The sequence below is a fragment of the Cynocephalus volans genome, chromosome 4 (genome assembly GCF_027409185.1).
Source record: "Cynocephalus volans isolate mCynVol1 chromosome 4, mCynVol1.pri, whole genome shotgun sequence".
Taxonomy (NCBI): domain Eukaryota; kingdom Metazoa; phylum Chordata; class Mammalia; order Dermoptera; family Cynocephalidae; genus Cynocephalus; species Cynocephalus volans.
This window is the reverse complement of record NC_084463.1, coordinates 165,712,386-165,726,167: the sequence shown is the minus strand read 5'-3', so window position 1 is coordinate 165,726,167 and position 13,782 is coordinate 165,712,386. Positions and strand designations below refer to the sequence as shown.

The window sequence follows — 13,782 nt, the reverse complement described above, 5'->3', positions numbered from 1 at the left end:
TGACACGATTTGCAGTGTGGAAGTTCATGCCCAAGCCGAGGATTGTGCTGTGGCCAGGGTCTGTCTACCTCTCCTGTGCCCTGGGCCACCCCTGCCCCATCCTGCTCTTCGCTCCCTCCGTGTTCCCTGGGATTCCTTGCTGCCCCCAGGACCTAGTGTCTTCCTCCAACTGGCCACTCATTCGCTGGAAGGCAGCTTCCAGGAGCTTCCTAAACAACGATTCATAGAGGGTGAGTTTTTAGGATCCTGCCTGCAGAAGTCTTTCTTCAGCTCTCATGTGTGATGAATAGTTTTGCAGGATAAAAAAAAACTAGGTTAAAAATATTTTTTTCTCATAATTTTGAGCGCAATGTTAGAAGGACGCCTTTTGGCTTCTGTTGGTGATGAGAAGTCAGATGCTGCTGGGATTCCGCGTCTTCCTTAGGTAATGTTTTCTTTCTCTCTGGGCACTGGGAGATACTTCCTTTTATCTTTGCCCTGTCAATATGGGCCTTGTCGTGGCCCTTTTTGATTCCAGTGTTGGGCCCGCTGTATACCCTGGTAACCTGGAGACTCATGCCCCTTTAGCTTTGGGAAAAACATTTTTGCATCCTTTCTTGCATGGTTTTCTCCCCTATTTTATCTGTTTTCTATTTCTGGAACATTGGACTTCCTGAATTGATCTCTGATATACTTTTTTTTTTTCATTTTCTGGAAGATTCTATTACCTTATATTCACCTCTAATGAAATTTAAATTTAGCTATCTTAATACCCGAGCACTTTCTTATTTTCTAATATTTTCTTTCTTTTTTTTTGTTTTTAAAGAAGGTGACCAGGAAGGGGATCTTAACCCTTGACTTGGTGTTGTCAGCACCACGCTCACCCAAGTGAGCCAACCGGCCATCCCTATATAGGGATCTGAACCTGTGGCCTTGGTGTTATCAGCACCACACTCTCCCAAGTGAGCCATGGGCCAGCTGTTAATATTTTCTTTTTTTAAAGCTTTTTTTTGTACCCCGTTTTTAATCTCTGAGGGTATTACGTAATTTTTTCACTATATTGTCTAAATGTTTTCTGAATTATTTTACATTTCCCTTGTTCCTTTGGGTCTCTGTCTTTCATGATGGGGCTTTCTTCAGGTCTCTGGCACCCTCGGCTCTTAGTGCGGATTCAGGAGTAAAGCTCTGAGAAGTGGGCTGGAAGCCTGCATCTACAGGGGAGCGTGGCCCTCCTGGCGTCTGTCAGCCAGTCAGCCATTGAGCCAAGCTTTTCGCCATGGAGGGGGGGAGGTCTTTTTTTGGGTGTCTTTTCTCTGGGGCTTTTTAATTCCTCCAGCAGAACTATCCTTTGATCTCCTGGGCTTCACATCCCTGCTCAGCTACGTGGACTTCCTTGTAACACCCACCCCATCTTCAGTCTTGAGACCACCCCCCTTTCCTGCCCTGCCCTTCCCTGGCTTGGTGTTCTGGGACCCGGTGTCTCTCTAGTGCAAACTTCTGGCCTCTGGTGGGATGATGTGCAGGACTGGGGAGATGGTCTGGGTGTCACCTGCTTCCAGGTCTGTCTCACCCCTGCCTTCTAGAACCTGTGCTGCCAAACATAGGCTGCTCAGTCTCTCTGCAGGGTGGGCAAGCTCGCTTCTCACCTGCAGGCACCGAGGTTGTAGTTTAATCCTCTGTGCCTACAGAGGTGGCAGTGACGCCTGTTGTTACCCCAGCAACTCTCTTCCCATCTTTCAGGTAGCATCACTGACGTTCTTGTCTGCTATCAACTCTTGGGCTGCTTTGCCTTTTCTGGGAATATGGCAGTTCAAGTACCAGTATGACCCTCAAAACTGAAACCATTAAGATGCTGGATAATGTATCTGATAATGTATCAGATACCCATAATGTATCTGGGTTTGTATCTCATTTTCAAATGTGCACCACTGAGCTGGCGTGGAGTTTCGGAATAAATTGAGCCGAAAACCAAAGTGAGTAAGTGCAGAGCCCTGAGGGTTTTTTGAAACCCAGAGACCTTGGGCTTTAGTGTTGGTAACATTATGGAAGTGTGGGGGCAGAGATGATGCCCAGAGACCACCCAACCTGTGGGATCCCATAGGAGACACCCCCATGAGGCCGGGTCTTCAGAGGGCTCCATCCACACTGAAAGAATGACACACAAAGAGGGAGGGTGGAAAACATGCCTGCTCCACCCTTGCTTGGTGGAGGGCAGAAATGTTTCTAGAAATTTGTAGCCACAGGTGTTGGAATTCTTGTTACCCATGTAGCCTAAAAAGACTCAGGAGAAGAAATTAATTTAGTGTCGGGCCCAAGGCTTGTTCAGGAACTGTCCCGCCTCCAGTCAAGAGACCTTCAGAAATTGCAGCATGCACAGGTCATGAGCAGCTGCAAGCCCAGGTCTTCTCTGGAGGAATCCAGCTTCAGTCCAGGCCTCACAGATCCCTAGACATGACCTCCGAAGGAACATGAGAAACTCGCAGCCAAAAGCTCAGAACACACAAGGAAATAAGGCACAATGAGTAAGAAACAGCACAAAAATGCTGACAGTAGACACAAACCTGCAGAGGCCAACGCAGACTGTGAAATGAGTATTCCTGATACACTGAAGGAAGTAAAAGAGAAAGCCGCCATCTGGGTTTTGAAAAAGAGCCAAATAATGGAAAAAATAATAATGTGATTTTAAAAATATGCAGGTTAAACATAGTTGAATAGAGAATTAAGGAACTGAAAAGTAGATGTGCCCCCCCCACAAAAATTAAGAATTCAATCCTTAGAAAAAATTGGATGAAAATTTAAAAGAGAAATTAAAATACACAGGGCAGAGTGAAAGTGTGTAGCAAGGGTCAAATCTTCGTTTCAGAAGGTGGTGATGGAGAGGATGGGGAACATTTGAAGGGAGATCAAAAAGTTTAAGGCATATTTAACAGATAGTACTTGGATACAATAACTGCAGAGGATCTCAATAGCATAAAGGAAATAGGAATTCACATCTAGAAACCTCCTTGTGAAACTGTAGAACACTACAGACAAAGAGAAGTTCTCAAAAGTAGCCAGAGGAAAAAAAGACCGATCACCTGCAAAGACTGAGCAACTGAGCAAACACTGCTTTGTAGCAGCAAAAACAAAAGCCAGGAGTCAGTGGCTGGACAAAACGCTCGGAGGAATGACTGGCAACCTGCAGTGTCAGAGTCAGCAGAAGTGTCTTCTAAGATTAAAGACAAAATAAAGATGTTTTTACAGAAACCAAAACAGAGTTTATTATGCAGTCACTAAAAGAAAAGAGACAGAAGAACATAGAAGGTCACTTCAAAAAATTCATGGCAAGATTCGTATTATCTTTTAATTCAACTTTTCCATGAACATTTTGAAGTACCCTTGTTTAATTGCCAAAGTAGGAGGTAGAAAAAAAGGAATAAAAGGGGAAAAATAAAATAATGCCAAATGAAGCATAAAAGGAAGTCAGTTTTTAAAAAGTCCAGCAGAAACAGTGGGAATCGGTCAGCGTATAACAAGATGGTAGAAATAGGCCATTCTGTGCTATAAAGCAAAGAACCTTATTCCAGGGTGACTGACTAATAGAGTAATGTGTCGGGTGCACGGCAACCCAAAGGCACATGCCAAGCTTTTCTCCCCGTGCTATCTCCTGGCCAAGCTCAGGTTTATATAGGCGGTTCTCAAGCAAGCTTAGTGTAACTTGCTCCAGATGTTGATGCAGGTGGCCAGGCAGGCTCATTACCACAGTGGTACTTAATCATCCTTCTGTACAGGTTGTGCCTCTCCGTTGTTCTGTCCACCGTTTCCCTAGTTACTCTGTGACTTTGTGGGCAAAGCTCTCATAAAGACATCACAGGTGGTCAGGGCTCAAGGTGGAGTCAGTTGTACTTACAGTCACATAGCATATATTAGATATGTCAAAAACTAGTTGTTTGAAAAAACTAGTAAAAGACAAAAATGACAGCATAGGTAAGGAAAAAAGCATATATAACAATAATAGGGATGGAAAAGGATAGACTGACAAAGGACACAGAGATTAAATAGATAAAAAGAGGATATAAGCTGCTATATTACAGTAAATAGGAAAATCCAAATGAAATGAATACTTTCCTTAAAAAATGCAGCTAGTGAAAGTGAATGAAGAAGGAAGAACTCAGGAAGGCCCATAACCCTATATACATTGAATTAATAGTCACAAATCATCCCCCAAGAAAATACCAGACCCAGGACATGTTTAATATTCAAGAAATTGCTAGTTCTGAATTTATACTAACTCGTTTAGAGGATAGAAAAAGGACTATTCCTGCTATAGGTTGAAAGTCCCTCAAAAGTTTGTCTGTTGGAAACTTGACCTCCATTGTGACAGTGTTAAGAGGGTGGGAAATCCAGTTATGGTCTTTGAAAGGTGGGGCCTTGAAGAGGCGATTGTGTCGTGAGGGATGTGCCCTCATGAATGGATTGATCCACTAATAGGTTATCAGGGAGTGGTTCTGAGGGCTTTCTAAGGGAGCAAGGGAGCAGGTGAACTCTGGCTTGTGCCATTCTCACCATGTGACACCCTCTGTTGCCATGGGACTCTGTACAGAGTCCCCACCAAGAAGAAGGTCCTCACCAGATGCACCTCTGGACCTTGGACTTCCGAGCCTCCAAAACTGTAAAAAATAAATTTCATTTCTTTAAAAAGTACCCAGTTTCAGGTATTGTGTTATAAGCGACAGAAAACAGGCTAACAGAATGTATTTTTTGAGACTGTCATAATGTTGAGAGCAAAACTGGGCAAAGGCAGTGCACTTGGGAAAACAGCTGGGTGCCACCAGCGGAGGGGAGAGGGGCTCCCACCGCCTGCTCCTTTTCTACATCCACTTCCTTCCACATGGGCTGGAATCATGTAGCTGGGGAGGATAGACGGCCCCACCTCAATCGGGATGAATCTCAAAAAGGCAATGTTGACCAAACGGGACAAGTCACAGAAGACACATGATGTGACTGAACTGCACCAAGTGCAGAAATGGGCAGACCTGTCAGTAGAAGGTTTGTGGGCTCACGTGTCTGGATAAATGTACAAACTCGTGCAAAATTCACTGCGGGGAGTCCTACTGGGTGGTGTGTTCCCTGGGCTTATGTTAATGTTATCCTTTAATTACATACGCATGCTTTGTATTCTTTTGCATAATACAGAATTTCACAGTAAAATGAATTTTAAGAGGAAGTCTGTGGCTACCCCGATTTTAACTACCGTTTTGTAGGTGCCAGCTTTTTCTGCTCAGATGCCTACAGGATTTCTCTATTACGCTTGAAATTCAGTAACTTCAACGATGACTTGATTCTCTGTGATATGCTAGAAATCTTTCTGACCTTGTGTCATGTCCTTTTGTTTCAGGAAAGTTGACCTCTTTTCTGCTTTCAGAGGGTTTTGCTCTTCGCGTCTGCCGTGTTCTTCGGTGGTCACCAGCGTGCCACGTCTCTCCTCGGGCCCTCCACACCGTCACCTCTGTGACTGTCGCTGTCTCTTCATTTATTTGCATTTTCTGTTGTGCTTTTATTCCTCTAAATCTGTCCTCTGTGGTGGTCTTCACGAGGACCTTTTCTGTTCTTTGTTTTTCTTACCTGCATTTTTTTTTGTTTTTTGAATTCTTCTCAGTTTGTAAACTTTCTTTTGTCTCCTGTTGTTCATTCATGCTTTTGTTGAGATCTTTTATTGGCTTATGTTATCTCCAATTTCTTGAGCATACAAATACCTAATTCCTTTTCCTTTTTTTTCCTTTTTTTTCCCCTATATAAAGATGACTGGGAAGGAGATCTTAACCTTTGACTTGGTGTTGTCAGCACCACACTCTCCCGAGTGAGCCACAGGCCAGCCCTCCTTTTACTTTTTTTCCCTCCTTTTATCTTGTAAATGCCTCAGTTTCCTGCTGGAGGCCCTTGGCCTGGTCCCCGCGTCGTTGTTTCTGTGGCCAGGGAGGTGGAAGATGCTGAGCTGGAGCCGCTAGCTGAGTATGTTCTGGTTTAGTTAGAAAAAGTGGAGGTTTCTACCCTCTGGGAGCTGTGCTAAAATGGTGACAATAAAATGGCCATGTTACCACGTCCCAGCTTCAGAAGAGAGCACATCGCAGGTCGAAGGTGCTATTTCAGGTCTTCTTAGGAAAACAGAACCAAGACCTGGTTCCAGCCCACAGAAAACTTGAGATGACTCATTTTCATTGTGTTCTTAGATGGACCCCACATCTAAGCACCCCTTGATTATCACGGCAGGATGGAGGCATGGGGGCTCCTGTAGCTCCCAGCAGCAGAGAAGACTTGAAGTTAGCATGGCCAAATGTGGTTTCTTGGCAGAAATACACTGCTAGGATCTTTCCAGAGGATGTCTGCTGGGGAGGACATCCAGAGAGCACATCAGCAGTGCAGAGCGGGGCATGTTCTAAGTAGCAGTGGAGGGCTGGAGGCAGCGGGAGGCAGGCTTTGAGTGACTTCCACTCAGTGTTTCGGCTCTAATGAAGCCATCCGCATGCGTGTGCTGGCCTTGGAGCAGAAGGAAGAGAGAGGGCGCTGGCTGCGGGCTGCGTCCTGCTGGCCTCTCGTGGGTCAGGCACTGAGTGGATCTCTGAATGAATTGAGGGGGAAGGTGAGGGGGAAGGAGGAGATATTTGGACGGCTCCTACCTTTATGGTGCAGCAGCATCACCATCAGCAGACCTACCGACGTGAACTGAGTGCTCACTGTGGGATGGTGGGGCAGCTCGGAGGTTCTCAAGGTATCTCCTTGTCCCCGTTCCCTACGTTAGGGAGGGAGAGAAGGCCTCCGCTGCCCAATTTCTCATCTTTTAGCATTTTCTTAACTAAAAGAAAGCTACTAAAAGCATGCCCAGAAGGCTCTTGTGAATTCCAAGAAAGCAAAAGAGACATAAGTTAATTAAATGTCTAAATAGTGCATCTGGTAACAGCCTATTTGAGGTCAAATGTGTGAACCATTTATTTTAAAAATTCTACCTTTTAGCGCAGCACTTGGGACACCTTGTATAAAGTTGTGTATTCAACCCTTCTGTCCGTCTTACAAGTGTGGAACGTTACTTATCATTTCAGAGATGAGATACATTTGTAGCTGTGTGTCGGGTTAGTGCCACATGATGTTTTGGTTGGTAACTGTGATCGGAATCCCACCCGGATTTCTCCATGGGGAAATGGGAACCATTTGCTAGCCACGACATGTGTCTCCGAAAAGCCATCGTGAGGGTGGGGAGCTGAGGCAGACGGTGGGGGCGAGCACAGGGCACCGCAGCGTCTCCGCGAGCCACGGGCGACTCATCCGCTCGCCTCGTAGGTCTCCTTTGATCTGAAAACCGTAGTTGACAGCAGGGCGTGAATTCTTCGCAGCTTCTTTGCTGATTCCTTAGTTTGAAGCTCTCAGTTTGGCTCTTGCTTAACTTTAGATGCCATTCCTGATTTATTTGGGGGATGGGCCTTCTCAGACTGTGGTGGTGGTTTTTTTTTTTCCCCCAGGAAAACAGAGGAGTATTTTCTCCCTCGGGTGTTACAGGACCTGACAAAGCAGGTGAGTCCCTGGGTGCAGAGCTCATCTTTCAGTCAGACATCACTATCCTAGGCTGACGGTGGACGTGTGGGGCAGGAACTCTTGGATCCGAGTAACAGAAGGCACCATGGCAAGCATAGGTGAGAAAAATGAAGGCCGGAGGTTTCTGTTCCGAGCATGGGGGTCTCGGGCTCTGCTCCCTCCCACACCGCCTTCTCCTCCTGTCACACCAGCTTTCTCCTCCTTGCTTCTCCCACAGAGCAGAAAATGGCCTTCTCCACCCCCAGGGCTTACCTTTCCCACATTTAGGGATTATCTAGCCTAGAGCAAAACGTCCTAGTCTCAATTTTAAGTTCTCAGGGAAGGGACTCTGGTGGCCCTGTCCTGGCCACCATCCTGTGGTTGGGGGGCAGTTGAATAATGCTGGGTTCCACGGCTATCACCATGTGGTCACAGGACACAGGGAGATTGAGCAGTGACCAAGCTGGGTTGGCAGCCCCCGTGGTGTCCACCCCTTGGCTGCTCAGAATGCAGGCGCTCTCTTCCTCCGCATGGAAAACCTAAAGACGCCTCTGTGGTGCCATCCGTGTTCCCACACGCGGCCACACGGGCAGTCACCTATTCCGAATGTGCGAGAACCCAGAGTCAGGTCTGGCCCTCCTAAGCCTGCATACCCATGGTCCTGGGGTGCAGGAAGAGAGGACAGTGGTGCAAAAGCTCCCTTTGGCCTTTTTGTGTTGCGTTTGGGCCTCTGCTGAGAGGCCGGCCCTCTTCCTGGTCACCCCGTCTAACCCACTGCCCCCTGCCCCTTCCCCTGCCGTGTCTTCACACACACGTGGATCTCTGTGGCACATTATGAGAGAGCGTCCACTCATGTGCGACTTTGCGTCCTTCTCTCTTGCTAGGATGGAGGCCTCTGAGCACAGCAGTTTAGTTTTTATTTTTTTCCAGTAGATCTCCAGGGACTGCCTCTGGGCACTGTGAACATCAGCAAAATGAATGAATGAATGAACGAACTTGGAAGCAGACTGAGCTCCTATGTTGGTCATCCGTCTGTGGGGAGAATGTCCCTTGTCCAGCTTTGTCAGAGCCACCCCTGAGGCATTCCCGTGGCAGGGCCCGTGTGGGGAAGCGGGGAGGGGTCTTGCTGCCGCATCCTCAGGGGCAGTTTCCTGCTGGGGATGGGAATGCCCAGAAGCTGAGTTTGGGTCTTTTCCTAATGGCGTAACTCACGGAAGACTCCACTTGTCATCTTGTCCATTCTGTGAAAACCCAACATAAGAATGATCTTGTCTGATCACGTCTGCTGAGCCCCCGCTGGCCAGGCCTGAGGCTCTGGCCCGGCAGCCTTATCTGGGGCTCGTCTGTCCTCTTCCTACTGGAGCTGCTGGGGCTGAGATGGGGCGGGACGGCAGGAGCCAGCCCTGCTCCATCCACTTCCTCTGCGTGCTGGCGCTTGGGAGCACTGAGGGGGTGTCTTTGGGGGCCCTGACTCCTCTGGCTCCTGCCTCACCTTCCATCCTGGTGGCTGAGTGTGTGGGTCTGCTGGGGCTGCCATTTCGGAGCACCACAGACCGGTGGCTTAAACAGCAGGCACTGTCTCACATTCTGGAGGCTGGAAGTCTGAGATCCATGTGCTGCAGGGTGTTCCTGGTGAGGCCTCCCTCCTTGGCTGGAAGACAGTGTCCCCTGTGTCCCCACGCGGTTGTCCCTGTGTGTGTCTGTATCCTGATCTCCTCTTATAAGGACACCAGTCAGATTGGATTAGGGCCACCTAGCCACCTCATTGTACCTTAATGAACCTCTTTAAAGGCCCTACCTTCAATTAAGGTCGTATTCTGAGGCACTGGGGGTTAGGTCTTCCACACAATTTGGGGAGGGGTACCCACCTCAGTTCTTAACACCAAGTTCTCTGTACCCTTACTTCCTGCCCTCAAGGCAGCTCTAGAAGGCGTGGCAGAGAAAGGGCTACTTCTGTTTAGCATGGGACAGGCTGCAGACGTTTCCAGCGCTTCTTTGTATGGCCCTATCTGATCCTCGCAGCGGCTGTGTTGTTTCTCATTTAACGGGCACAGAGGGGCTAAGTAACCTGCCCAAAATTGCACAGCTCGTGAGCGGAGAGGCCTGGGTCCAGCTGCAGAACCCAGACCCTGTACCGAGGCTCATTCTCGAGCTCTGTCCCAAGCCTGCTCTCGGCAGGGGAGTTGTGGCTGGGGACTGTTCTGTCTTGGTGCCTTCCTGGGCCTGAGCACTGCTAACTCGCTGCCAGATGCACATCTCTGTTGCCAAGGCCCCGTTCGGTTCCCCTTAGTGGGGGATGAGTCCCAAGCTTGACACACCTGGGAGGGGTCCTCCCTGCCTCTCCTCACTAGCACTCTGTCTTGCTCCAACACCTCTCTCTGAGAGTCTCCTGCTTTCAGACATGCCTGTTACCAGTGTCTCCATATGATGTGATTCTCTTACCATGAACCCAAAGCAATATAAAATCCAGGCGAGGAGATATGTCCTAAGGACGTAATGATTATAGTACGATTTATCCTAGGACATGCTGAGTCTCTCTCGTAGAGTGCCTTGGCAGGGACACACCTGGCCCTCAGGGATGGGCGCCATCCAGGAGCTATGGGGTCTCCCTCCCCCAACTCTCACCAGGCGCCAGCCCCCTCTTCCTCTTGGCTGGAGCGGGTCTTTCTGGCTGACAGTGGCTGCTGTGGTCTCTTGGGCTTAGGTCGCCTTTATCCAGGAGCCAGATCAGGTTGCCTGTGCCAGTTCTGAATCCCTGAAAGAGGCACTGGAAGGGCTATTTGGGCTGGTGCCTTCCTCGTTGGCAAGCAGGGATGGCCAGGGCAACACTGGGAGAGGGGACTCTCAGCCAAGAGGGATCACCCCCGGAGGGACCTGGAAGCTTCTCTGGCTGGGAACTGCAACAATGTACACGTGTTAACACCGTCATGACTAAGAGTGCAGGATGTGCGCGGGTGTGTGCATGAAGCAGACGGTTCAGTAGCCACCTCGTGCTGGAGATGTGCTCCATCCGCATTCTTCTCTGTCCCTGCTGACCCTGTCATAGCCTAAAAGACATTCCGCTGGTGACCCACTAAACTGATGTGGGGGTGCAGCCTGCAGTTGGATGATTCCGCGTCGTCTAGTTGATTGTGGGTCAGGGCATACACGTCGACCCGGGCGAATGGAGAGCAAGGTTCAGGGACGGTTTCAAGACCCAGGACACACAGCCCAGTAGCTGCTATGACACGGACCACTCAAGCCCGTGGGTGAATCACTGGGCTTATTCCTGATGCTTAGTTTACCCCCTTGTCACCCCAAGTGCTGGTCTCCTCGTGGCCAGATGGAGTCAGGATTCCAGCCCTGCCCACAGCCAGGTTCTTGAGGTGCCCAGGAGCACAGGGGTCCACCATTGGCCAGTGCTCTGGTCCTGGGGTGTGGGCTTTCCCGCAGCCACAGCACACGGTGACTCTGATGGTGGCAGGAGGCAGAGGAGAGGAAAGGGCCGGGTTGGTTCCTCAGTCCCTGCCTGTGTTGGTTCCTCAGTCCCTGCCTGTGTTGGTGAGTGCACTGGGGAGTCCTCCTGCCTCTGAGAGGATCTCTTTGCTGAGCCAAGGACGGCTGTGACTGTCTTTGCCCCAAGAGACGGCCAAGCTGGGTGGCCAGTGGCACTCACTAGACTGTTGGTGTGTGTTTTAAACAGGCCATTCTACCCAGTACATCCTACCCCATCAGCACCTGCTCATGTTAGTGCCTCAGTGGACCCACGTGGCCTCTGCAGGGGGAAGCCCTGTCCCTGCCCAGAAGCCCCCACCTCTTTTGGTTTGTGAACCTGGCTCTTGGAAACAGACGTGCCTGCATTCTACTCTGGCTGTACCACTCAGGAGTGGGGTGGCTTTTTGTCACCCTCAGTTAGGTCATTTCTGCAGTAGGGATGAGAAGACTACCTGGTATCCTGTCCAGAGTCCAGGTGGTGTAGACCAAGTGCTGAGCGCTGTGTGTGGCATAGAGTAACCCTCATATGTGAGAGCTGCTTTTAGTATAATGAGGATGAAGATGGAGATTGGTGCCCACGGGAACTTTAAGACTCAGTTTGTCACAAGGTCTTCGTGACACAAGTAAGCTCTGTGGCTCATGAGTGTTGTGAGCAGAGGCCCTTGGGGGGTCAGCAGAGTAGATGCTGGCAGGATGGGCTGGGAATACCCCAGGTTGAGGAAGGGCGCAAGCCACGGCTTGGCGACTTCATGGAGGTCTCATGAGGATGTTTGGGGTCCTAGGCCAGAATGTACCCAGACAGGGACAGCCAGCGAGTCTGGTGTACTCTTGTCTTCTGACTGCAGGAAACCGTGCCCTTCGGAGACGCAGTGCTGGCCACCCAGGACACCTGCATCGGGAGCGAGATCTGTGAGGAGCTCTGGACACCCCACAGGTTGGTGGGCTGCTCATGCTGTCCGGTCCCCATCCTCCCATAGGCCAGCCAGGAGGACCTGGGGTTTGCAGATGTCCTGGAGCCATGGCCATGGGCTGTGGAGCTGCTGAGGGACAGCTGGAGGGGCTCCTGGGGTGCAGGGAAGGAGTCCAGCCACTGTCCTCTCTGCCTGCAGCCCCCACGTCGACATGGGCCTGGATGGAGTGGAGATCATCACCAATGCCTCGGGCAGTCACCACGTGCTGCGCAAAGCCCACGCCAGGGTAGACCTAGTGACCATGGCCACCACCAAGGTAGTGCTGGGTGGGCCGGGTCAGAAGCATGCGCCCCAGGTGGGCGCCTTACCTCATGTCCTCAGTGCCAGGCCAGGGCTTGGCTCATGCTGAAGGGCACTCGGAACTTGTGATTACATCCCTTGTGAACATGTGTATGCTGGTAGTGCCTGGGCTTCTTGGGCCCAATGACACTGACCCTCCCAGCCACCTGGGACGCAGCTCCTGTTGCCACCTCCACTGACCTCCTGAGACCCAGAGTGCGCCACTGGCCACTGGAGTCATGGTGGGTGTAGGGAGCTCTGTCACACGGTGTCCTCATTCCAACCAGTGTGACGTGGTCACAGCCACATTGTTTAGCCATTCGTGGGCGGGTTTGGGTTCAGCTGAACTGGGTTTGAATCTCACCTCTGTCACCTAGAGCTTTGACTTCTCTGAACCTTGTTCTGTCTGGCAGAGATGACAGTGCCGCCCCGTAGGGTCGCTGTGAAGTGAAAATGGATGTTTTATGTAATGCCCGGGACATGGGGAGGCCAAGCACGCCACAGCTGGGGGTGCTGTATTTCCCCACACGTGTGTCTCCTTGATGGGGCGGGGGAGGAAGTGTGGAGCCCTCATGAGCCGGCCTGGCCAGGTCACCTGTGTTCATGCCAGTGGCAGGTGAAGGCGATGGCCCGGCTGACAGCCCCCTGCTGGCCCTGCCTTTCCAGAACGGTGGGATTTACATGCTGGCCAACCAGAAGGGCTGTGACGGGGACCGCCTCTACTATGACGGCTGCGCCATGATCGCCATGAATGGAAGCATTTTTGCTCAGGGGTCCCAGTTTTCTCTGGACGACGTGGTAATGAGCGAATGCCATCGTGGGGCAGCGCTGTTCCACCCTCCCTTGTCAGCTGTCCAGTTCAGAGGTCACCTCTGTCACTATCCCCCCAACCAGATGCCCCAGAGGTGTCCCGTCTGCTTTGGTCGCCTCCTCTTTACCTCTCTGGTGCAGGAGATGTCCCCGTCCTCCAGTTATAGGGATGGCTGGACACAATGCCTGGCACCCGGCACTGAACAGATGAGAGCGGGGTTCGTGCTCTCACTGGGGCCACAAATTCCTTTGAGACATACCGATGAAAGCTACGCACTCTCTGCCTCTAAAGATGCATATTAACATAGGCACAGTTTCTCCAGGTAGTTTGTCTCCTCTTGGAGGTTAATTTCCTTCACAGAGAAGAGACTGATGAAAAGTACTTAGAAAGAGCTGTGTCACTCGTTTTTCTTTTGTTGAAACAAAAAGGAACAAAGGGCTGTTAACACCTCTTTTCTGCTCTGTGTTGCACATGGCTAGGTTCAGTGACACAGGCAGTGGTGCAGGCTGGGGACCTGGCATGGGTTGCGGGGCTCTGGCTCCGCCTTTCTCTCTGTTGGCTTCCTTCCTGGGTCACCTCTTCTCATGGTCACAGGACAGCTGCATCAGCTCCAGCTGTCCCATCTTCACGTAGCCATGTTCAGAGGCAGGAAAGGGCCCCCTGCTCTCTGTGTGTCTTTTTGTGAGAGAGAAGCTTCCCCAGAAGCCCCCAGCAGACACTTAC

At 50.5% G+C, this 13,782-nt stretch overlaps 1 protein-coding gene across 1 annotated transcript in view; it reads left to right on the top strand.

The window, feature by feature from the left end:
• The window catches only part of NADSYN1 (NAD synthetase 1), a 44,433-nt gene that overhangs the window by 10,311 nt on the left and 20,340 nt on the right, over positions 1-13,782 (top strand). Inside the window, exons 6-9 of the mRNA XM_063092878.1 lie at positions 7,473-7,524; positions 11,844-11,932; positions 12,108-12,225; positions 12,915-13,046. Of these exons, the coding sequence (XP_062948948.1) occupies positions 7,473-7,524; positions 11,844-11,932; positions 12,108-12,225; positions 12,915-13,046 (391 nt within the window). The remainder of the gene's footprint in view (positions 1-7,472; positions 7,525-11,843; positions 11,933-12,107; positions 12,226-12,914; positions 13,047-13,782) is intronic.